Genomic DNA, 25,851 nt, shown 5'->3' with positions numbered 1-25,851 from the left:
AGATTCTCCCGTGAAAGGGGGGGGGGGGGAATGCATAACGCTCTCTGAAAAAGATCGGATTTTTTTTTACAATCAAATATTTTCATTATAAATAATGTGTATTGGCTTTATTTTTTTTTTAAATAAAGACCTTATATAACTTGATTTAAACTTATTTTCATAATTTTATACACAATAAACGAGTTTGATTCTATGGTACATGAAGAATCAAAATAGAATTCATTGGCGGATCCAGAGGTGGAGTGGGGTTCCAGGGATTGGAACCCCCGGCCTTTATTTTTGTACACACATACAGAGAGAGAGAGAGTGTGTGTGTTTCTGTAATATAGACTAAGAGTATAGATATTTATACATCTAATAATATGAATACTGAGTAATTTGAAGAAACAAAAAAATCTCTGTCCTTTCAGTTCTCTAGATCTGTAGATTTTCGCGGATTTGCTTTCCTCCGCGTACCTTCCATCATTTTTCAATCAACTATTTGAATCTCTTCACCATTTTACAACAGTATACAAAAATCACAAAAATATATAGGTGATTTTATACATAACAGTAGATCTATAAAGCATGCGTGAATAAGAAACTAAACAAAAAAATTGTACGTTGCTATAAATGTGAACTATGGGAATTTAGGCGGGGGCATGTTTTATTTTTTTTCTTTATAAACGAGCACAATTTTCTCAGAAAACAGTGTTTATTGTTATTCATAATGTGTTTAAAATCAATCACATTCTGAAAATTTATGCTTTTTTTCTGTTAAGCCTAGCATTCTTTCTGAAAGTAGCGAGCAGCACTTTAGTATGTAATGAAACTCATCTCTGAGTTCTTTTAAATTACAATGGGGACAAATTCTATCTTGTCTTGGTAACCCTGTCTAAGGGCTTCGACCACCCACAAGTAACATGCAAGGAAGATTCCAGCGAACTTTTTTTTTTTACCATTTTTGGACCATTTTCAGAAGTAACTAACTTTAAGAAGTATGCATGAAATATTTCGATTCGGTAAAGATAAAGGTTTAAAATGTTCCCATAGTATGCAGATGGAGGGGGGGGGGGGGCACTTTATCTGAGGATAATCTTTGCTGCAGTTTAAATAAATTAAAATTTTGATTTGGAAGCTCCCTCCACATTTTTTGTTTGCAGGAATATACGCAGATTCAAGCATTCAAAAGTAATGTACTGAACAGAAAAGTTACAGGAAGCCTCCTTTATCCCCTACCAAAAAGGATTGTATAGAGTGTGGTGCCTAGGTTTTTTTTTTTTTTTTTTTTTTTTTTTGGTGTTTGTGTTTGTTTTGTTTTTTGTTTTTTTTTATGTTTTTTTTATGTTTTTTTTTTTTTGCTTATCAACTGATTTTGGAGGTTACCCATCAATATAAATTGAAGTGGCTGTGTTGTGATTCTATGCATGAGTGCCATGCGCGGATCTAGAGGGGGTTAGGACCCCCCCCCCTCCCCTGGTTTAGCAAGGTTATTAAATTTATTTACTAAAGCAAGAAAAAAGTTACGTAGGAACCCCCTCGGAAAACGCAGACTCCCTGGTAAACGCGAATTTGTGTTAAACTGGTATGAAAAGTCTAAGGTTTGAAGCATTGGAAGTCATCGGCTAAACCCCCACCCCACCCCCCACTCCCCACCCCGAAATAGTTTTTGAAGTTTGGGCGAGTTTACGGGGTATTTTGCATGTCAAGAAATATCTGTGTTGGATATAAATTATTAATAGTCGAAGCATATAGGAAGGGAAAGCAAACTGCCGATGAGAGTTCCACATTCTACCAAAAATTAGCTTTTTTATACCTCTTGTCTAAATAATTTTTGTCCAGATTCCTTACCTGAGAAGGTACATATATTTCAGAAAGTTCCCAATGTTTCCATTCCTATGATGTAGACTTCACGTTTACATGTATTTTCCTTTCAATTTCGGCGTTTAGGTTTATTTTCTTGTCAAAAGTAAAATTATTATTTCAATTTTTGAGCAAGTTTCGACATTCCCGCCTGACAAAAAAAATCTTTGATCTGTCGCAAGATCTAATAAATGGTACAGCACAAAATACATATGATTTTATATCTGTAATTGCGCTTACAGATGGTTACAGGAGGAGAGAGAGCGAGAGAGTTCAATGAATAAAAGAGTAATTAAAAATTATCTGTATTCCACCAGGTTGCAAGTTTCCCTACCAAAGTTTTTAAAAGTATCTCCCAAATATTGCAACAGAAATTATTTTTATTTAAAAAAAAACTAGACTGTCAGACAGGGATACTGAAATCTCGAAAGACTTCCTGTAATAATTATAAAACAGCCACATTCCGCAAAAATGTTCATACTCTGTGGTCGGAGTGAGACAATAAAAAATCTTCAAAAATGTAATTGGCAGAAGTGTCTGTCTTCCAAGAATATTTAGGTAACGGCCATGTCAATTATTTCTCTCCCCCCCCCCCCTTAAAAATACAAATGCCTCAATATCAGTCTAAAAGGGGGATTTTTTTTTCCGCGTGTGTGTTAAAGAACGTACAGATGTACACATAAACTTTTGTATTCTGATTAAATGTTTTTAAGTCTTGAACTAAATATTTACCGTATATCAAATTACTTGGTTTAGATTTGAGATTAGTACTAAAATAATCAGTTGTAATTGGCAAATGAATTTTGCGATGAAAAACAACTGCAGACTATATAAAGAATGTTTATTAGAACTAGATAGACAATTTTCAGTTATATCATGAAGCCGTTATAATTATACTTTAGACCCCCCCCCCCATTTCAGCCGCGCAAATACCACTCTTTTCCACTTGTGATATTTTCCCTGACCAAAATCTGATCAGCACGGACTAAGTGTATCGATGCGCTAGACTGTACGGAGTAGATACAGTGTGTTTATTGAGTTTTTATGGAGTTTATTTCTTTTTTGTGATGCATATTTCAATAAATGGAATTCAGGGTGTATATCACTTGACTTGTGCACATCTTCCAACCGATGCAGTGATCTTATTACCAGGTATGGGTACGTTTATAGCGTTCGACGCGTTTTCTCGACATGCATCAAAGTCTGCATAAAACCTGCAAATCAAAGACGCTGATTGTTTTGTTCCATTCAAATGATAATGATTTCAAAGTGTGTTTACGGGTTTTAGTGCTTTTTATTTCATTCTGCATAAATTGGCGCAGTGTACAAATGCGTACTCGTGCAACTAAATCTTTTCTTTCAAACTTGCATTTTCTTTCTTTTTTTATTTCATTTGATTCAAATCTATAATTATTCAGAAATATGATTATTATGTTGTGTGGTTTTGAAATGTCTTGATCAACCCATGTGTTTTCAAATGTTTTACCATCGGAGATGTGCACAAGTCGATAGCCAAGCCAAAAAATCATTCAAGTGTAACGAGGGCATTCGGGTATATATCGTTACAATAAGACAAGGTATCTGAAAGAAATATGGCTGAATACGGCTATGGTTGGTATGAAACAAGTCGTACATAGATGAAAAATTTGACTTTTTAAGAATTCATGTCAGCTTTAATATGGCGGAATCGAAGAAATATGTCGGACAAGGTCGTACAGGAATGTAGTAAGTCGTACAAAGATGAAAACTAATGCCTTTTTAAGAGTTCATGTCAGCTTTAAAAGGCCATGATGTTATAATCATTCAATGGGTTAATAACTTTCTAACTTAATACACATCGAAGTAAAAATCCCAATAATATATGAATCTCTTTTGCAGAAATTGAAATTATGATATCATATAATAAAATACCAAAATATCCATAACAATTCCAGTTGATGGAAGCTGCACATTATGAATATAAGGTTCCGAGACACCAAATGATGATAGACCAGCAATGTTTTCTGCTTTTATTGTAACGTAGTACGTGTGGTTACCATGGAGTTTCCACTCAGTGTCATTAATTGGGATAGCAGTACATGTTGGTGGTTCTGTCAAAATACAGCCATCACCTGCCTGTAGTGGTGAATAATTCTGAATCTGTGTGCCCCTGGGAATATGGCCTGCAAGATGTTAAAAAGGTTTTTTTTAGATTTTAAAGAAATTTAAACTCGGTATTCATGGTATTGTGGATTGCAAGTGCTTTTAAAGGCGACTTACCGACAGCACATTGAACAGAAAGAGGAAAAGGATCCTCCGCATCTGTAAAACTGCTTGAATTCCAAACAGCTATAAGATGTCCATTATGATAGTTGACTTTTATTGGTGGAAAGAACACTGGCGGCGTTATATCAACGGAACACGGCCCTATAGACTAATGAAACGAAATCTTTACCTCGAATTTTTTATTTTTCCTCCTTGGCACATTATTTCTTATTTTTCTATTAATCTTTGAAAAAATACCTGACCCTCAATTGGGAGCAAACTGTAAACATTTTACTCACAAAGATATTATACTGTGGTTTCATCAATTTCGTTGGCATCAATTTTTGTGGATTTTGTAAAACAGACTTTTGCGAGGACACGTAATTTCGTGGACAAAAGCATTGCCTATACGAAGGATATCATATTTCTTAATACAATGAACATTTGAATTCGTGGATTTGCTAAACAACGAAATCCTCGAAAATTGGTGCTCAATGAATGATGATGAAACCACAGTAACACCTTTGTTAAAATATAACCAAGTGGTTCAGGCTAAAAGTACAAAAATATTTGAGAAAATTTCATAAACCACACAACAAAAGGCAAGACAAGTGAAATAAAGGTACTTTTGGATCTCAAAAGCTCGTGTTTTGCTATAGAATACTGAACATCGATTATTGATCAAACGGTCATAAAACATAGATGTTTACTTGTATGCCCTCAACATTGGACCTGCTGATAGTCTTTATAATGAGGTAAAAAGGTTCCCTTTCCGGTATGTCAGTGTGCATCAGGTGAATACGGCGATGTTGTTGTGTAGACCTAAAAGGAAGTAAATCAGGTGCTGTGCTTCCAGCTACTGTGGATAAGCCAACCTCATAATCATGGATGCTTGTTTCATTGGCATACCAGGAAAGGATGATCTACATAACAATGAAATGTTTCTGTCAAACAAGAGCCGAGTTCATGGCGTAGGGTAAAAATATCTATAGTTTTAATTTCCTTTCGTAGGATCGTTGTTAAATTATCAAATTTATATAGACTTCTCAAAAAGGAAAATGATAAGAAGAAAAAGTTACGTCTAATTCTGTACGTAATATTGGCACATGTGCAATGCAACTGAATAGCACTTATTTAGACTTCTATATTTACACTTTTTGACATATGAATATGTTTTTGAATACATACATGTGCTGATTTAGACAATACAGGGTTCGTTATTCCGGGCGCCGTTGAAGTGTTTGTGCAAATAACTGATCCATTCACTTTAACATATGAACCATTTTTGAATTTTTCAACTGGGAAAATGTCCACGTCAGATAATGGCACAGCCTTTCTCCTGGTAACCAAAGTATTTTAAATTACAATTTATTTCAAAACTGTTTCCCAAGAAAGGACATAGAAAATTGAACTAACTTACAAACAGTCTTCTGTTGGATTAGCGACTAATCTTCTTTGTCTGTTTTTATTGACTATCCAATATGTTGTTTTCCGTATGTCTGTAACCAAACCTTCCCTGACGTAAGCATTGGTTATATCTACCTCTGACACACTTGGTACCGCTGTAGTCACTGTGACGCCGTCAGAACAGACCGGTTTAGAAGGTTCTAGAGCTCGATTGTAGGCGACAACACAAATGTAATACGTCCCCTCAGTGGAGACCGTGTGAGTTGCATACGTGGCATATGTTTCTTTCAACTGTAATCAACATTGGTTGTCATTTTTCCCACAAAGTAAACAAATGCATGAATATGTACACATTATACTTTTAAACAGCATCGTCCAAACTTTGAAATTTGAAATACAACCTACAAGAAGGTTACTGGAATCCAATTGAAAAGCATTTGCAGGTATTGGTTTCTTGTCAAAGCCATACATGTAGAACATGACACCACTCTCTTTGTCAAAGAATCCGTCCCAGTGAGCGTTCAGCGTCTTACTTTGTTGGAAATCCACCTCATTTGTTCCTCTGATACCGTCTTGAACAGTTCCGGTTTGCGGAGGTGAAACATCAATTGTTATCTGACGAAAATTGTTTTTAGGCAAAATTTAATTGCATACATTTTTTTTGAAATTCTAAGCAAAACTCTTCCAAACCTTTTAATTTAAGTGTTTAACTGTTTCCTTTGAATGATAAAAAAGTATTTTAAACGTTAATTAAATTTGACATAATTATTTTTTGAGCTTTGAATTACATTCCAATCCCTACTCATTTATACCTTTTTCGTTAGGATTGTTGACAACAAAGCTTTGTTTGTTGCATTAATCTCTATGAAATAATCAGAATCATGTGCAGCAATCTCTTTTCCAGGTATGAGTCCACCATTTTTCTTTACGTCAGGTTTTACTTGAAAATGTTGATGATAAGCTCCCCAGTAGTTCGTTTGGTAACATTTGGGCCCTCTGCTATAATTGCCATATTTTTGAATGCATTCTGCGAGGTCCTGTTAGGAAATAAGCTCAATTTTTTATACTCTTGCAGTTGAAAAATGTATATGTTTTGAATTTTTCCAATAAAGTTTTAACATGAATAGAAAACCAAAATTTTTTGTACACATTATGTTAAACAAAACTAGATGAAAGGTCGATTTATGCTTGAGCTGTAAGATTACTTATGTAATTTATTTCTCTGATGCTTTCATTCGTTTTGAAACAATGTAAATCTAAAGAATAGATCGACACCCTTGAAATGCACAATTTGTTCTTTCAGAATTGTTTAGCAGCACAATGTAGACAAAAGAATTTTTGCATTGTGTGCTCATACCTGAGAGGATCCTTGGGCAAACATTTCTTCGTGGCCATGAAGAATGATTTCTCCGGTAAAATTATCATACAATCTCCAGTAAATAGAATCTATGCCACTGTGGTAGTCATATGCCAACCATTCAATTCTGAAACAATCAGATGAATAAATTATAAATGAAACACACCGAAAAGCATATACTGGTGTATTTAATATTGAGTCTATCAAGCCCTACCAACACGAAACAGCTTAAAAGCTTTAGTCAAAATAAGTGTCTTGCATAATAACAACATATTTTAAAATAAAATGGTCCTTTACAGTGCAATTCCACATTTCATCGCCAAACTATGATTGACTGTAAATTAAGGGTGTCAATTCACAAATAATACGCATTTTACGTTTGATTGAAATTTTGACGTCAATTTCAGAATGTTCCGTGATACCGGGACTTGATTTCAAAAAGGTGGCGAAGATGATTGGATTTCACATTCCTAGAAAAGCATCTTCTTTTACTGCATTGGTTGCGGGTATTATTTACAATATTTGAAGAGGTGGCAGATAAATAGCAATTGAACATATTTTGCAAAAACAACTATTTCTTACGTCATGTTTCTGAAATCCTCCAAGCTGTGCACGCTAACGTTTAACATGTCCCCTCGAGTTAACCACAGGTTCTCTATAACCGGGGGCGAGGCATCCCGGTAAACTGTGACAGTATCATTCAACGTTTTGTTAAAAATGTCTACAGCAACAACTATAATGACTGCCTTGTCACCATCAGACCAATTCATTGTTATTAAATCAGATTCTGTGGATATATTGTTCACTGAAGCTAAAGGTCTTGAATCTTTTAAGCTTTCTCCATCAAAAACAGAGTATTCTGTTTTAAAACCAACACATCCTGTAAGAAGACGTGCTACAGAAGCATTATCAAATACAGTTATTAGTGTTAAATAAACTAAAAATCGAATATCTAAACGTACCATAAACATTATTGACTTTATTGACGGATCGAGGTCCAGAGTAATCATCATAACCCTTCGTAATTCCATAACTCGGTGAAATTTCATTAAGCCATTTGTTATGGTCATGCAGAATATTCCGAAATCTCTTTGTCCACTGAACATTAACAATCTTTGTATCATCAACAACCCACGTGTAGTTTGTATTTTTTGATGCGCTTTGGACACGGGTTACGTAGAGAGGGTTGTAGGAGACACGAGAGTCACTATCGTACAGAACAAAACGCCTTGCCGTTTTATAGTTTCCAGCGTTGTCATGAGCTGTCAGATGAATAGAGAATAGTCCAGCAGATCCTGGTAATCTTAATGTTTTCTGGAAAAAGGTATGATTTTTATTTAAAAAGTATTTCAGACAGGAAAAGCACATTAATAGTACTTCCCAATTTCGCGCAAAAAGGATTTAAAGTCTTACTAATGATTCATTAAGGTAAATGATGCCAGTTCCGTTATTTACGGGAAATCCGTCCTCTTGCAATATATCATTTCTACTTGATAGGGTCTGTATTTCGTACTGATATTCCTTCATCCCTGACAGGTCATCATACCAACCTTCCCAGCTTATTGAAATTGTGGGCTAAATTTAACAATAAATTAAATTTCTTAATTTTAAGCCACCCTCAGCTGTACTTTAACAAATAAGCTCTCAAAAATTTTCCCGCTAAAACAGAAAATCTTTTTTTTCATAAGATGAATATTCGTACAAAGGGTTTCTTTTATAAACAAGTATATGAATTGAAAGTAAATAGTTCAGTTTTTCAAAGAACAAAAGTACCGACGTAAAACAAACATTTTCAACAACAGTTCTTACACTTTCTGTCAGGTCGGGTGCGACGAGTGGATCTCTACAGTCATCAGTTATTGTCATATTTTCCAAACAATGGTAAGGGGTGACAAAATCCCAACGAAAAACATACTGTAAAGTTTTCGTTGTTCCCACCAGGTAATGGGTTTCACTGATAATTTGTTCTCGATTTTCCATAACAAGATATCCTCCAATTGTAGCCTGTATAGTGAATGTCATTCTAGAAATGATAAAATTACATGTATATTGATAGTAAAATGATGGATAAAATTTTGTCGCAGAAACGCACAATACTATAAAATGTAGAGTTCTTACGTATCTCCAGTGCTGAAGTTGAAAGGTTTCGATCCAGATTCCAAAGAGAAATTTGTTTTGCATTGAAAAGAAGACGTTGCTGGATTCGAAATTGATGCTTCGGAGCAGTTGTATACATCAATGATTTGAGACGCTCTTTGAACTACAATATATCAAATAAGTTTAGTCTGCTTTATAACGCAGAGTTATTGCAGTAGCAAAAAGCAAAATGAAATATGATTAGCAATAGCTGTCTTAATCATTTGCATATTACTATAAGTGATGTTGGAGACTTGTTCCACTGATGAATTCGATTGATCCGTTGTGTCTGTTTCATTTATTACGGTAATCAAGGGATCCAAAACAGTATATGTATAATTCAAAGTAGTGGAGGCATGTACAATGCCATAAACAAACTGTGTGATATAATGATGTTCATCCATATGCAGTCTCTCTTTTATTACGTATTTTGCAGTCCACACTGTTTCTGCAAGATTCCAGTCTCTATAGTTAGACCAAACCACTGGATGGGGTCCAGGGTCTACTGAATGTGACGGATTAGTCAACACATGATGGTTGTGTTTTAGCTTGAAGAGGTTGTCGAGAATATCAGCATATTCTGTCACTGTAAAAAAAAAATAGAAAAGAGATATTACACACATGCAGACATATAAAGAGCTGCAATATACTTGCATTTTAATATTGAATATATGCATTTAATAAGTTTTTTGAATAATAGTTTATCTTTGCAAGAAAAAAATTTGGAACGTAACCAATGCAAGTACGAATTAAGAGAATGTTGCTGTTAACATTTACTTAGTATTTTACATTTTATTTTAACATATTTTCAGAGCCAGTGGCTTTGCAAAATTTAACTACTTTGTTCACAATGCTTTCCAGTAAATCCTCTAGTGCAGTTGCATCTATCAGCGAGTTCTCCATCACAATAACCTGGGAAACATCTTGTGCTGTCTGGCTGCCATGAACAAGCCTCTAGGATACATTATAATTTTTAGGCGTCAATAAATTTAAAGTAATATTTTTCGTGAAATGTAGCCTCTTTTAAGGAAAATAAAACTTTTTTTATTCTGAAACATACATATTCCATGGAGCGGATCAAATGAATAATTATTCAAGAATCAATATGTCAAAATGTAATTATGTATTTCGCATACTCTGACATTGCTTTTGATCATCACTTCTGACGTAAGCTCTATAATAGGGCATATCCATTACTACTCCTTCACAGTTAGCACATATTGTCGACGCTGCAGTTTCTGCGCAGTGCGTCTCAACACAATGTTGAATGGATGGACAGGCTGAAATTGTAGAAAAATTGAAACAGCTGTATTGTAAATCAGTCTTCATGGATGGAATTTCCATTTCATTAATTATTTGAACATATCAATAGTATCAAAAGATCATACTCTCTTATTTCTAAATCGTTAGCATTTGTTGGAAACGGTATTCAGTGATGACAATATTAAAATTTGATTTATTACAATATTATTTTTTAATCAAGTGTAAATATTCTTCATCTTCGCGATTATTGCTGTATTAAAATTTCGATTGTAATACAGCAGTCATAACTGATATCAAAATTTTTATAAATGTACATTACATTGCATTTGAGTAAAAGAGAAATAAAAGATGGCGTCAATAAAAGTATGATGCAACACAATTCGGTCTCATATCAACCGTTTCTTTTCCATTGTTGGGAAAAAAATCTACATTTGACAATTCTTTAATTTTACCCTTTTACTGATTTTTATTTTAAAAACATAAAGATTGAATTAAACTTCCAATCAAGATTAGAAATACAGTTACCTGTACATCTTGGCCCATCGTTATAATAATACTTATTGCAGTTGATACAGTTATCCGGAGAACTACATTGGCCCCCTGATTCTATCCTTTGTAATCCAAATTTCGTGGAAATCATCTGGGCTTCATTACAGGCCCCAGTAAGTGTAGTCCTTCCATTACATATTGCTATATATATAATAATAATATAGTACGATATAATATATGACCTAATATAATATCATATCATATCATATTAAACAATTATTGTTATGCATGAGGTTAATACAGTATTCAAAACATATCAATTTTTCCATCTTATCGATAATGTAGTTTGGAGTTCAACATTCACCAGGCACGACGGGCAAGTGAAATATTATGCTTGGAGGGTGGTCTCATCATCATGTTTACTGAACAGAAACAGCAATAGTTGTTTTATTACAAGATTTTATAATACAAACTTGGTAAGCAATGGAGAGAAAACTATGTTATATTCTTTGACGACCTATTCGAGCACAGACAGAGAAGTGATATAATGATAGTTATAACCAGTTTTATTGTTTGGATATTCTTGTCCTATTTTGTGATATGCAATCATGCCACTTATCTGTACTTTGGAAGGTCGGGCACAGGTGAAATAATTATCATAACTTAGTATTTCGATCTGGAAGATTTTTTAAAGACAAATTAAGAAAAAATACCGTCACGTGCAGGTAAGCAAACGCTTTTTTTTTTTTTTTTTTTTTTGCTAAATATTGAACCAATCAAGAACTGCGAATTATTCAGTTAAATAATAAAACTAATGTAAACAAAAAAGAATATGATATGAATTAATATAAGGTACACGTATATCCTATGCTATATTCTACCACGATTATCGTAAACATCAAAGGAAACCACCGGACATTATTCTCCAATAAATCACGAACGTCATCAAAAAATTTTCATATCAGAAACACGTATCAAATCTTAACAATTCAAATGCATGTTTGGCTGTAGAATGAAATACTTGTTTAGACCGCATCGATGTGTCGTCTTTTGCAGTATAAACACTGTAAATTGCATCAAGTTTCTGATGAATGTCGGTTTTTAGAGCTAAGCGGGGCTATTCCACGGACCTCCCTACACATTACATAACGTGATTTTAGCAGTAAAACAGGAACATGATTTTGTTATTGTATATTCTTTTTAACTGATCAATACATATTACGAACATATTTGTAATTTAAAACAGCGTAATCGAGACATGGTGACCTAATTCGTTTCTCTATAGAGGAAACGATTATCCCTAATTTAGCGTTTGTACCATACTTGGTAGAATAGAAATAAAGTCCTTGTTGCCGTGAATGATGCAGAATAACCTCCTCGGTCTCGAAATGTTGTTTGAAATATAAAAGCCTCGGCCTCGGCTTTTATCTTTCAAACAACATTTCGAGACCGAGGAGGTTATTCTTCAACATTCACGAAAACGCGGACTTTATTTCTTAAATACGAGGGTTGTCCCGTAAAATCGTGGACAAAGCGTTTTTCTCGAAAAGTAATGGGCGCACTTAGCTGAAATTTTCAGTAGATGTTTATTCATCATATTTAAGTGTATCATAATGTTTTTGATAATATATAAACAAAAATAAAGATTTTATTCTGCTTGAAGGTACAAAGGTACGGTCCTACGGCGCACGGTAAAAATAACAAGGTTGTATTAGAGAATATACAAGTATTAATTCAATCGGAGTTCCTCGGATGACTCGTATCTCGCACATAACCTCGGACGTCAACGGTGATCATCCATCTTGCTGATTCAGTCATGTGATCTTATTTGAATTTCATTCAAATATTATACTTTTGAAATCCGAGTTACTTTGATGCACGCCCAACACTCTGTTCTTGCTTTCAAAGAATACTAACATTTGGTTGTAATTAACACGAGGAATTACACTAATAAAGAAACCTTTTCAAAGAACTTTAGGCAGAGCGAAATATGAAATGAGTGACAAGGCAGTTTCCGGCGGAGAAATGTAAGGATCTGTGTTTGAATGGAGCGAAGCGGAGTCAGCCGAGGATTGCCGATTGGTATTAATTCGTAATAAAAGTTTTCAATACATAAGATTAGGATAAGAATTATCCTAATTCGATTCCTTCATCAATTCTGTCGTCTTTTTGAAAATTTCAAGGCATTTGGTTAAATTTGGCTGTTTTCCGAGCATTCAAAATGGAAAAATTGTATATACATACACAATACACGAAAAATGGCGACGTTTCATGACGTTACAGGGCACCGGAGAGCAGTTCAGTTAGATTAGGATGTTCTAATGACACTTTAAAAGATTTTAAATGAATACGGAAGAACGAAAACATGGAAAATATCACCAGATTTTTAGTATACAAATAAAATGGACGTTTTCTTAGCGAAGTCTTCTTGATTGAGTCCCCAGATAGTACAAAACATGCGGACAGACTGCCATTGTAATAGTAAAAGACGCTGCTGTCACTGTCGAGCGTCGATATGAGATTCTAATTTAGTTGACTGTTTGTGAGAATACTGTCCGTTACTTGCTTATAAATATTCAAAAGATCGCATGAGTGTGCCACTTTGGTTCCTTAACTGGTAATAAACACTCACTTATGTAAATCAATAAAATTTCTAAATTTAAGTGGGGCTTATCCAACTTTATTTGAGCAAACATGAAGCGTGACGCTGTTTTAGACACGTCGACGTTATCATCCGTGCGCCGTAGGGCGCTACAGTACATAACATAAAATATCACAATTTGTTTATTTATGCATATATCTATTTGAAATTTGCTATGTATATTTATAATATATGTACTAAAGAGAAGTGAAACTTTCAGAATGCAGTGATGATTATTTTTCAAACTAGACAACTTGTCCACGATTTTACGGGACAAGCCTCGTATATATTCCATAAACAATATTGTCGCCAATCAAATGGTATGGCAGCTTAAAATATTTTATTTTTTGAATTGTTAAATTATTCACAAATGGAAGAAAATGGATATGAATCTTAAAACAGAATCAGGTAGTCATTCCTTCCGCGTTTTAAGATTTTACTTATGTACTAATTATACTTCAGAACAAAAACTAAATTACCATATGAACATCTTTGGTTATTAGAAGTGGTCCATCCGCTGGCACATTTGTATCTAATCGCTGTACGAGAGCTGAAAATAAAATAGAGAAACTGACAGTGTATAAATCATTGAAATCTCAAAAATAGAATATACACTGCATCAAATTAAAATTATAAAATATCAAATTATCTATTTTTGTTCCATTTTTTGTCTACTGTGGCAGGAAATATGAAAAATATTACAACGATTTTCAATACTTGCATGAAGGCATAATGAAATCAACCAATTTTTTCATCCCTTGGGAACTAGGGTATATAGATTATATAAAATAAAGAATATATTTGAAAAGAAAAACTAACAGTGATCAAGCACTAAATCACTATAAAAATAAAGAAATGTGTAAATAAGAAAAGGAAGAAGAAACCTTATCTCATTTCCATGATGAAAAAAAATAAGAATTCAAACATAATCTATATAATATTTACTCTATGAGTATATTTTTACGTATCCGCGCAAAAGATAGGTCTTAATTTCTTTGTTATATAACTGAAAAATTTCACAAAAATAATACCCCCCTTTTGTTCAAAGAAATAAAATGTATACAGAATAATATAAAATGTAATGTTTTGCCTTTGCAACAACTGAAACTATAAATCAGATATGAATGTTTGCAATATCACAAAAATTGTATAAGTATATTTTTATTTACTTTAAGAGAAAATGGGGTGGTATGACATTCCATCTAAAAGGAAAAAGTTAATGTTGTTTACTCAAGGATGTTTTGTGACAATTTAGCTTGAAAATAATATTGGTTTTTTGATCTGGTATCTCTCGTTGTAAACATTCAAATAAATTTGAATGTGGAATTCATAACACTGAAAAAAACTAACAACAAAACATCTATATTGTTATTTCCAGCCCTGCGTCATTGGGAATAATGGTAGGCTTATAGACTAACAACAAAAAATAAGATATTGCATAAGTTATTTAATAAAAGCCGAGTGTCATTGTAGGGAAGATTTTTTAAGTTTGTAATATATTTAGAGGGAAGTTTTTTTTATGTAAAAAGCTTTCCAGAGGGAATTATTTTTTTTTGTAAGCACAGTTTTAGTGTAAATAGGTAACGTATTTTACTTACCTAATAAACATATGAATTTACTTTTTTCAAAAAGAGGGTCTTCAACAAACACTCAACAAAATTACTGACGTAATGTATTCAGCTTGAAGTTTACAGAAAGGACATCAAACGTTGATATAGCATCACATTTTTTAAAATAATAATTGACAGGTAGATTTTTTTAACGAGAATTCTGTATTATAGTGAATGAGTTGAATAATAAAACACGGACCTATTAATAAATAATGATTAACTATCTTATCACCAAGTAGTCACCCAGTGCCTTGGTGTGCAAACCCAGTCCATGCATGGTTCCCACAATTTTAGGAACAATCTTGTCGTTTGATGACCAATTAATGTTATGGCTATTACAATGTAATAGAAAATCATTTTTATGTTTGTTAATCTCTCTGCAACAATTTTTCACCAGAACAACGAAAATTCTTTTAATTCTTTTAATTTTTAAATATTTCTCCAAAGAAACAAACTTGCAGACACCAAACTGACTTCTTTAGCAATGTCTTCTATGGCCAACGCCACACACGTTCGATTTTCATGGTTATTTAAATGTCTTTTTTACACTTTGGTAACATCCCAAAAAACCAAAATGAATTTATACCATACATATATATATATTGGATTCCGATACTTCATAAGAATCCTTATAAACAAAGAAACAAAGCGGGTTCCAGTTAATGTTCAATCAAGCCTCTTTCTATAACCTCACTAAGATATTGACAGTAATGAAGGAGAAACTTCAAGAGTATTGTGCAAAAATATATTCAAGAAGTGGTGTAAGTCAGATGTGGATACTTAAAATTTCCAAAGAACTTTTGGACAATTTGAAATCACAAGATTTAACCAATATCAAAAGCTTAAAAATTTAAGACCTTTCAACTTTACACACAATCATTCCTCGTGATAGATTAAAGTCCAGACCTTTTTTCTATCATTGACAGCTGCTTTTTCAATAAAAATGGAACTTGTAAATTTACATACCTTGTCATTGGTAATTGACATGAGTTCCTGAATGACAATATCTACATGTATATGGTTTTTGGAGACCAGGTCTTCCAATAATCTATTGGAATTCCCATGGGTACCAATTGCGCCCCGTTATTAGCAGACCTATTTTTGTATTCATACAAAGCAGAATTTCTGCGTAAAAGGAAAAAAACTTGTTGTGGACTTCGACTCGACATTTAGATGACTTTAACTTTTCTATCGTCAATCCCCTTACTTATGCAGCAATTTACCTTCATCACCTGCATACGGAGATTATTTACCTCATTTGATTCGATACGTAAGAGCATGTTCTACGTAGGATAAACTTCTTAAACGAGATAAATTATTGACTAACAAGTTGATAAAGAGTTTAAAGTCATCATTTCGCAAGTTCTATGGTCGATACAATGAACTTGTCAGCAAATACAATTTATCATTGTGTCAAATGCTGACTGATGTTCTTATACTGATCGTTGGTTAGTTATTTATATACTTAAGTTACAACGGATTTTTCTGTTATTTCCCGATCATAACAAGGAGCACACGGCGGGTGTGACCGTTCGACAGGGGATGCTCATTCCTCCATGGCACTTGATCCAACCTCTACGTATTGTCAATTAACGATGGTATTTTTCATTCTTATGTCGATACGATATATCCTGGTGTGCTTGAGATAAAAGATACCACAAAGTGTGACACATCTGTTTTAAATTTGGATATTTTTTAAGTAAAGACGTTCATGGCAATCTAAAAACCAAGCTTTCTGATAAACGTGATGACTAACTTTCTATCTTCAACTTATCTTACTTATCCAGCAATTTACTTTCATCACCTGCATACGGAGTTTAAATACCTCAGTTGATTCGATAAGCAAGAACATGCTCTACGTAGAAACAGTTTCATAAACGAGGTAAATTATTGACAAACAAGTTGATAAAACAAGAATTTCATCAGTCTCGTTTAAAGTCACCATTTCGTAAGTTCTTTGTTTAATACAATGACATTGTCAGCAAATACAATTTATCACTGAGTCAATTGCTAACTTATGTTTTTATACTGTTCGTTAGTTATTTATTTGTACACTGAATTGACGACGGATGTTTCCGTTAATTCCCTCTCATGACAAGGAGCACACGGCGGGAGTAACCGGTAGGCAGGGGATGCTCACTCCTCCATGGCACCTGATCCCACCTCTGATATTTTGAAGATCCGTGTTTGCTCTGCTCCATTTTATTGTTATGGACTTTTGATCTTAAATACTCTTTGTTATCTCCATATGTTTCATTTATATATCAAATACATCTTACAAAAGTTTTGAAAAATAAAAAAGTAATATTCTTTAGTGGTTCGTTAGCATTTTTATCTAGTCTAGTATAAAATAATTTCCGGAAAATAATCGTACTCTCGGTGTTTTGTAAATTTTTTCCATTTCTTTCTTTGATTTTTTTTAAAATCACTTTTTGTTAGCAAAGTGAAAATGATTCAGACACAAAATAATATATAATTAATGATTTCAGAAGAATTAATAAACGTTAACAAACGGCTTAAGAAAAGAATGGAAAACAGTGTTTATTAAGGCCATAAATGAGGATGATTTCATTTTAGTTTCATCAATATATTTACTTGAAAAAAAAATAATTAAAAGAAAATTTATCCTGAGATCAATTTTTGTCCGTATTTTTTATATTTTTTTTCAATTTATTATGCAAAAAAAAAAAAAGAAAAAAAAAACTTTTTCTAAGATGTTAATTTAGAATATATATAATTTATATTCAATATTTTTAGTCTTAAAATGCCATGAGGGCAAAAATGTTATATAAACGACAACAAACAGTTATTGTAATCTCAGTGACATCAAATTTTATGCAAAATCAACCGATCTTATGTAAAACAAATATACCAAAAAAGAAAAATTAAAATTAACCATGATCACGCGTTGATGTTTGTTAATTTCAGCTTTATGTGTGTTGATTTTTGTGATTGTCTATTTGGTGAGAAACCCATCATTATCTTTGTGTGTGTGTGATTGAGGGTCTGTGTGTTTGTTTGCAAATGCCACCGTTAGTTGTGCATACCAAATCATTTGTTGCGTATTATATACTTTTTTGCTTTTCGTGTATTATTGAGCGTTTTGCAAAAATAACCGTTCGTTTTGCGCTTTATTATATTCGTTAAGTACGGTAAACGATAGTTACTTTTGATTCTGCATATAATTTAATTTACTTTAAAAATAATTTTTATTTCGTCCAACACTATTTAATGTGTCAACAGTCTTTATCTTGTAACACATATTTCACTTGCACAATTTAATGGTGAGATAGTACATCAATTTTCTTGGTCAAGACACATTGTTTGAAGAGAAAATCAAGTATCGAATTTTTCCATCACGCCAATAAGACCAATTTTTTATAATTAAAAGTTAGTTTACATATGGTTTTCTATTTATCGCATTCCGTTTTTCTGATACTGAAGAATATATTCATTTAGGAGTCACTGTCTAACATAAAATATCCCGTTGATGTCTCTGGTATACTATACTAACTAGACAGTATTTCCTTATATTTCAATGTCATTGTGAAATAAATTATTGAAATTTATATTTCAAAAATGTAGACTAATAGATTCAAATTCCACGATGCCTCCTATGTCAAATTCAGTATTCATTGTCCACTGACATCAAACACAAAGAAAGCCGCACGAGATTATACATATGCATATTAGGCCTCCTTTGTGTCAGAAAGAAAGACAGACGCGCACGAGATTTACATGCATATAAGGTCTCTTTGCCCCTGGCCCATCCATTTGCCTAATTTACATTCCTGCAGAATTAATAAGAAATCAACCCCACTTACTTTTAAATAGTTATCACAGAGAAAACACATAAAAATGGAAATGTTTATTTACGTGTAAGCTCCACATCTGCTCCACCAACCACATGAGTAGGTGTAGTATGTTTTTACATAATGAATCTCCGACATTACGTGGCTCCTGTAATCAGAAAAGGGTATTCAGATTTAACGAAACTAAAATACTTTTTGGGTGCACTTTAAAAAATTCTTTCAGAAAAAAGAATAATTATTATAATTTTATGTTTTTGAAACCTTTAACAAATGATTTGAGCAAAACGAACCAATACCACTGAAAATTACTTATATAGCAAAATATATCTTCACTATATTTAAAAAAAATTAAAAAGCTGCCTAGAGTTATAATTTTATTTTTCTAAATTATTTTAAAACAAAGTGTCCATTATTTAGTTTTCCTTTTTGATATCACCTTTACAGTAAATCTTACCCTTGAATAGAGACAAAGTTCCAAAGAGAGACTAGAAGGTGAAAAACAATCTGTTTTCTCGCCATCTTGCTATTTAAATAAAACATGAAATATATTTTCCAAATTTTAAAGAATTGTTGCATATTTGAAATTTCTTCCCGGATTATTGTTCTAATAGGATTTTAACCAATAGCAATTCAGCTCTTCTTTTCATCGAGATTCTGTGATAACTGCAAATAAGGTTCATTTTATAAAGAAGCAATTTATGATATATAAGTTTGTAATTTTACTTTTGTTAATGTTAGAATGTATTGTAATTTTTTGATATTTTACCAAAATAATTTCAATGGATATTTAAAGTTGTAAAGAAATTTTAGTTCTCTTATAGAATATTATATGTCCTTGTTGAATTTAATTGCTTTCGCTTTCACAGTTAATGCGCATTTAGGCTGGATAAGTATATTTAGCTTTATAGATACATGTAGGTAAAATTTTCTGTCGTTTAGTAACACAGTATTGAATTACGAATTGTGATTTAACAATTACGACAATGATTTGGACAAATATGAAAATAGTCTTGTAGATATAGCATTATGAATACGGTTTTCAATGTTAATTGTTCTTCAGTCACGTAGAGTTTCAAGTTACAAAGAAATCTAGATCTGGATACAGCCTGATATATGGTCAATTATTTGAAAACTAGTTCAAATGGAGAAGTGTTGTAAATATAAGGAAATTATTGTTATTGATCAAACAGTTGATATGAACTAGCTTAAATTACTATAGCATCGGTTCTCTCATTACGAGTATGTGTCTCTAGCTCTAGAATTGCTTTTTAGCAGCAAATAGTGCCTTGACGTGTCCTGGTATGTTGGAAACAATTAATATCAATTAAGTTTACTGATCGCTTGATCGCTTTTTTGTAACTATCTAAAAAGGGTCTGTCATCTGAATCATAAAAAATAAGGAAACGGGCTGGAACAAGTTTTTTTTAATTTTGTTTCCGAATCCTTTATTCTTTTTAATACTTGCCTGTATTTTTTGCATGTCATTTGCAAATTAAATATTGTTTAAACTTACTTATTATATTCAGTAAAATATGATAAATTATATGAGTTATTTATTACTCCTGTAATGAAGGCACCTATATCCTGCCAAAAGAATTTGAAAAATTTAAAGTTAAATCCATCTTGTCTGAGACTTTGTCAAATTTCATATTTTTCACATAATTAAAAACTTTAGAATTGGTCGATGGATCTTCAAGACTTTCTGATTCTTTTTAATTTAAATAAGGGAATCGTATATTCTTAATTGTCATGAATGCTTGCAGATTCCATATTCTCCCTACTTTAATAATCATTTTCATAGAACATCATAACTTCGTTCAAAATATCAAATTCATCAAGATAATTTTAGGTGTAACTTTACTCTGATAGTTACTAGACTCAAGACTTATAATATATTTTGAAGATTTTCTTCTCCTTCTCTTATCCATTTACGGTTGATTAAATACATTGACCCCTACATTTGGATTTTCTCATGTTCTCCAATTCTTCACGTTTATTTTCTAGTTTTTAGTAGATTATTGAGTCAAGTTCTGTTCCAATTTTAAGATTTCTTTTTCTAATCGCAATTCTTGCTTAGCTTTTTTCTTTCTCTTATAAGTTGAAAAAGAAAATGTTTCCTCTTTTTTCATCAGTAGTATCTAGAAACACTTGATCACTTACATTAAATTGAATTGTAACAGTTTCAAAAGAAATTTGTCATTTTTTTCTAATAACACTATTGACAGCTGTTATAGGCAGCGCCGTACATCAAGAAGATATAAAGACATCACAAGAACAAGACAAAGATCCAAAGCAGCCTTACTGACGACAACGTCGACTCAAGAATTCGAAAGGAAATCACCTGTTTCTATTTATAGATATACCTTTTCAATTTAGAATCAAACGATGTAATATCAATATCATCTGTGGACGTGTGTTTTATTTCTATAATTGCAAGTATGTCAACTTAAAATCATTTAACTTGTTCAATACTATATTTCCGGGACAAATGATTTAGAAAATTAATAAAAGAAATAACAATTATGAATTTGTAGAATTTAATAACATAGCTTAGATGCGTCTCCGGCGATACTTTCAAAGTTAATGTGTATATTATAACATTTACTACAGTATATACCCCATACAAACTGGATAATTTTTTATTTATCATATGAAGAACTATTCATATTGACGTATCCTTATCATGTGATTTTGGTCTTACGCATGTATAAACTAAGGTTGCATGACAAAATTCTGGTTAAACAATGTATTTAAAAATAACTACTTGATAAGGCGAAAATTTCGCTATAGTTCTTAAGCAAAATGATATTAATGAAAAGATTATATGTTACGTATACAGTGTACATGTACAAAGTAATTAATTTCCAAAATCATCTTCTTTGACTTCTTTAGTTTGGTTTTACAAATTAATTATACATGTATGTATATCAATTGTACAACCATTAAATATTGCTCAATTTCAATTTTGTTTGAAATTCCATCGCATATAGCATTTCACTATTTTGGAAGCGTGATAAATCCTTTGATGTCTTCGTAAGTTCCACTTGCACTTACAGCCCGCACAAACACATGAACAGACAACTTGGAGAGATTCGTGATCGTTGGCGGTAAACCAAAGGTAATATTGGTTCCTGTGGTTTCTTGCCATTGTAGAACATTAATTCCACCTTCTACCGTTCCCGCGGAAACTTCATAGAACAACGGATGTTGCGAAATAAATACGTCATCCCAGGATACAGTAAACTCTTTGTTTCCATCATGCCAGAACACCGCCAAGGTACTACCTGCTGTTGAAATCAATATAATATTAGTTTATGTGATTTTAATTAATATTTGTATTCACAATTACACTTTCTTGCAAATCAGCAGTCATTTACTAGTAGTTTAAAAAATACGTATCTTTTCAAATTAAGATAATTATTTTATTATAATAGAGTAGAAATGTTTATGAAACGTTATTTTTCAATATAAAGTAAGCTTGAAAAGAAAATAATATCAATATAAGATAGGGTATTCGTTTGTTTGTTTGTTTGTTTTTTATTTTTAGATATTATAGGCACTTTAAATGGTGTTTCGTTATTATAATATCAACCAAAAAAAAAACAGAGTTGTTACTTGATTTATTGCTAGATATTGTTCATGTATTTTAGTTTTGTAATTCCCTTAAAGTTATTTTTGTGGGCCATTCCATTTACTAAAGCCATGAAACATTTTACCTTTTTTCGTGGGGTTAGTGTATGCGATTGTTATGTTGTAAAGAACTTCATCGCTTGTCAGTAAAAGTTTACTGATAGCTTGAATTGTGATATTCTTCAGACCTTCTGTCATATCCATATCTAGAATATTCGCTATTTGAATGTCTTGTCCATTTGGAAATGATATTTGTTCTTCAACTTTCCTTTTTTCACCGGAAAACGTTATCTGTCAACAAATACATGTTTGTACCTACAACATTATCCTCAAACATATTGACTTGCAAATATTTAAGCTTTTTCAATCATCACTTACTACATTATTACATTTGTAAAAGGTACAATAAATCGTAAACATATTTACCATTAGGGGATTGAACGTACTTACATTTCAAATAAAAGAAATTATAAATGATATTTGTACCTTGTATTGCTCAATTCCGGTAAAGTCTTCAAACCCATACCATTGTATCCTCACATTGTTTTTGATGCTCTGATAATGAAAACCTGCCTGATATTCAGTAATTGACATCGGCAACACAGTCACCTCTGCATGAGCTGTAGATGGCGGACGAATTGAAATCTTCACGCCGTCGGACGATTTTGAAGCAAGTAATCCAGCACGATTATGACATCTTATTGTAGAAAATATGGTTCTGTTTTCTAGTACACTGTAGTTAAAATCTTTAAATGCTAAAGTTTCTCCAGGCTCTAATTTTTCAAAAGTCTGTAAATCTATTCCTTGTTGTTGATAACCTTAAAAGAAAAATTCAATTCATTTAAGGAATGACTTTAATTCTTGGCCATATTATCGAGTATAATCTGGTTTGGGTCAGTTTACGCTTTATAATCCGCGAAGCGTATTATAAAAAAGCTTAAACTGACCCAAACCAGATTATACTCGATAATATGGCCAAGAATTAAAGTCATTCCTTATAATTTAATTTTAAAATAATTAAACAACTTTTGATGTAAAATTGTGTTGCTTTTTATAAGTTCAAATTTACCGCGCAATAATACAACCGTAGTAACGGAAGTGATTTGAAGCGAGGGGAGGTAATGACTGATTCATAGATCTAGCAGCCATGATGTTTGTTTACATGAGGTAAGAACGAGTAATTGATTAAAGTTGAAGGTACATTTATTAAATCTGGAATTTTCCATGGATTCCGAGGACTGGAAATGAGGGGATTGCATGGATATGATGATTAAGCTGGTCGTCAAGGGGGTGTGTCCCCATACCAAACCAGATTATACAAAATGTTATGCGTTCCTTTTTGGTAATCAACCAATGAGAGGCGAGAATACAAATAAAATTAAATTATATAGAATGAAATAAGAAAAAAGGTTAATTTTTAATAATACTCAATTTATATTAATTACCGATCGCCCACTCGCAATAGTCAATTCCGGATTCCTCGTCTGTCACCAAAAAGTTCACTGCAACTTCATTGTCTGTCCAAGCATCCTCGTCTCCGTCTAATACAAATATTAACACAGACTTTAAAACATTCATAAAGTTAACATTACAGTTATCTTCACATTATACTCATTATTATACTTACTCCATAACCTTCCATCGTTTACTGTGACAATAACTGGTGACGTCAAATCAACGAGAACAGGAACAGAGTATGATATTCCAAAAAGTCCTGCTGCATTTGAAGCCACCACTGTTACGTGTACACATGTGTTATGGACTAGTGTAACATTAGCATTAATTCCGAAGTTGCTTAGCCCTACACTGGTAAACTCCTGCAACTGTGTACCACCTTTTGTGTACCCTAGTGATAAAAAAAATTACACCATCAATGTGAATTCAAAGAAAAATGGTGATAAATTATTATTAATAGGATTTACATATAATTAAATTACCGATCGCCCACTGAAATTCTGTGATAGGACTGACATCTTCAAGGAAACTCCAGGCCCCATGCATAGAACCCCATTGATGTATATAGACGACGTGGGCAGACACGAGAGAGTCAGTACTGTTATTAATATTCCTTTCCACACATTGTAATGTAATTTGGTCTATAAAGAGACCCGTTTTAATGTCTGTACTGCCGATTTCTATAACTGTATTCTCTTTTTCTGCTTTGAAAAAGAAGCTATGTTTATGCCAAGAAACAATTTCACGGAATTCAGATACATCGTGATCATCGTATCTATAAGCCTTAGGATAAAGAAGAAACACATGCTTGTTTTTCCCGATGTTTACAAACCCTTCTTTGTTGGCTATTGTTGCTACACGCATTGAGAGATGGCTGGAAAAGAAGTCGACGCGATAAAGTTTATCCCTTTGAAGTCCATTGATATCTTGTTTAACACTGCCTCTTACTAGAAGAAATGATTTTCCATCTCTGGCAAAATTCTTCAAAGACGATACAACTGTAGCACAGCTGTCATGCGTCAGATTCCAGTAATTAGGAATGAAGTCATCACCAAGGGAACAGATGTTTTGGTCATTGATATTTTCAATTAATATTGTTTTTCTGGATATTTCAAAGGACGGATTCAGCAGGAGGTTTTTGTCAGTGTGATAAAGGTACTCGGGTTGTGGAGGAGTGGTGTCGATCCTGACTCCATCGGAAACCGCGATATCAGATTTATATCCCACATTATCCACTGCATAAACTTTGCTGTAGTAGATTTTTCCTGAATGAAAAAAAATACTTTCTTATAACGAAAACAAATACCGACGATTATCACAATGAGCCTTGTTGACTTGTACGTAAAAAGGTCAAATGCTCACGCTTCAACATATCAGTTTACTGTGGTTTTATTATTATTCTTTCTCATAATGCATCTGATAATTTTTATGCAACTACAATGCAAAAGTACTGGAAACAGTATGTTAAAAAGATAACTAGCCAAAAGAAGTGCAATATTAAGTCCAGTCTAAGGAGATCTTTTTACATATTTGAAAAAAATTGCTATCCTTACATTCTAATAATTTCCTTAAATATATCTTACCATTTGCTAGTTCAACAGCGAGCTTTCTGGAGACTGAAATGTGTATTCCTACGCTCTCCCATTCCCATAAGCTGCATTCAGTATTAGAGTGCACCGATGAGAATGTGGTTGTGTTGCCTACACACCAAAAGTAATTCCTAATCCCTGATCCTGTATCCAAAAATCCATGCCATCTAGCTTGAACTAAATTTGATGAATTCTGAAACTCCAGATCATGCAAACCTGTAATTAAATATTTCAGTATATTATAGAAAAGCTAATAAGAAATTATATTAAAAAAACCCGCAAGGTTCTTTTCAAGCATGACATACACTGTAAAATTACTAATTGTTGTGGGGACTTTACGTTCGTTGTTAACTCTGTATTAAGGAACCCACAAATT

General features: G+C 32.7%; 1 protein-coding gene across 1 annotated transcript in view; it reads right to left on the bottom strand.

The window, feature by feature from the left end:
• LOC134237945 (uncharacterized) overlaps window positions 1–19,320 on the bottom strand; it is a 47,186-nt gene extending 27,866 nt beyond the window's left edge. The window contains exons 1-17 of the mRNA XM_062720084.1: window positions 19,256–19,320; window positions 18,894–18,949; window positions 13,859–13,929; window positions 9,841–9,940; window positions 9,412–9,572; window positions 8,660–8,854; window positions 8,264–8,425; window positions 7,813–8,164; window positions 7,433–7,730; window positions 6,851–6,977; window positions 6,306–6,530; window positions 5,899–6,108; window positions 5,507–5,784; window positions 5,275–5,425; window positions 4,797–5,009; window positions 4,102–4,255; window positions 3,754–4,004 (exon numbers count right to left, since the gene is read on the bottom strand). Of these exons, the coding sequence (XP_062576068.1) occupies window positions 3,754–4,004; window positions 4,102–4,255; window positions 4,797–5,009; window positions 5,275–5,425; window positions 5,507–5,784; window positions 5,899–6,108; window positions 6,306–6,530; window positions 6,851–6,977; window positions 7,433–7,730; window positions 7,813–8,164; window positions 8,264–8,425; window positions 8,660–8,854; window positions 9,412–9,572; window positions 9,841–9,940; window positions 13,859–13,929; window positions 18,894–18,949; window positions 19,256–19,320 (3,069 nt within the window). The remainder of the gene's footprint in view (window positions 1–3,753; window positions 4,005–4,101; window positions 4,256–4,796; window positions 5,010–5,274; window positions 5,426–5,506; window positions 5,785–5,898; window positions 6,109–6,305; window positions 6,531–6,850; window positions 6,978–7,432; window positions 7,731–7,812; window positions 8,165–8,263; window positions 8,426–8,659; window positions 8,855–9,411; window positions 9,573–9,840; window positions 9,941–13,858; window positions 13,930–18,893; window positions 18,950–19,255) is intronic.
• Window positions 19,321–25,851: the final 6,531 nt, after the last annotated feature.

This window comes from Saccostrea cucullata, unplaced genomic scaffold (genome assembly GCF_032062105.1).
Source record: "Saccostrea cucullata isolate Sc308-1 unplaced genomic scaffold, CSIRO_AGI_Scuc_v1 ctg6805, whole genome shotgun sequence".
Taxonomy (NCBI): Eukaryota; Metazoa; Mollusca; class Bivalvia; order Ostreida; family Ostreidae; genus Saccostrea; species Saccostrea cuccullata.
The sequence above is the reverse complement of the archived record's forward strand: the minus strand, read 5'-3'. Positions and strand labels throughout refer to the sequence as shown.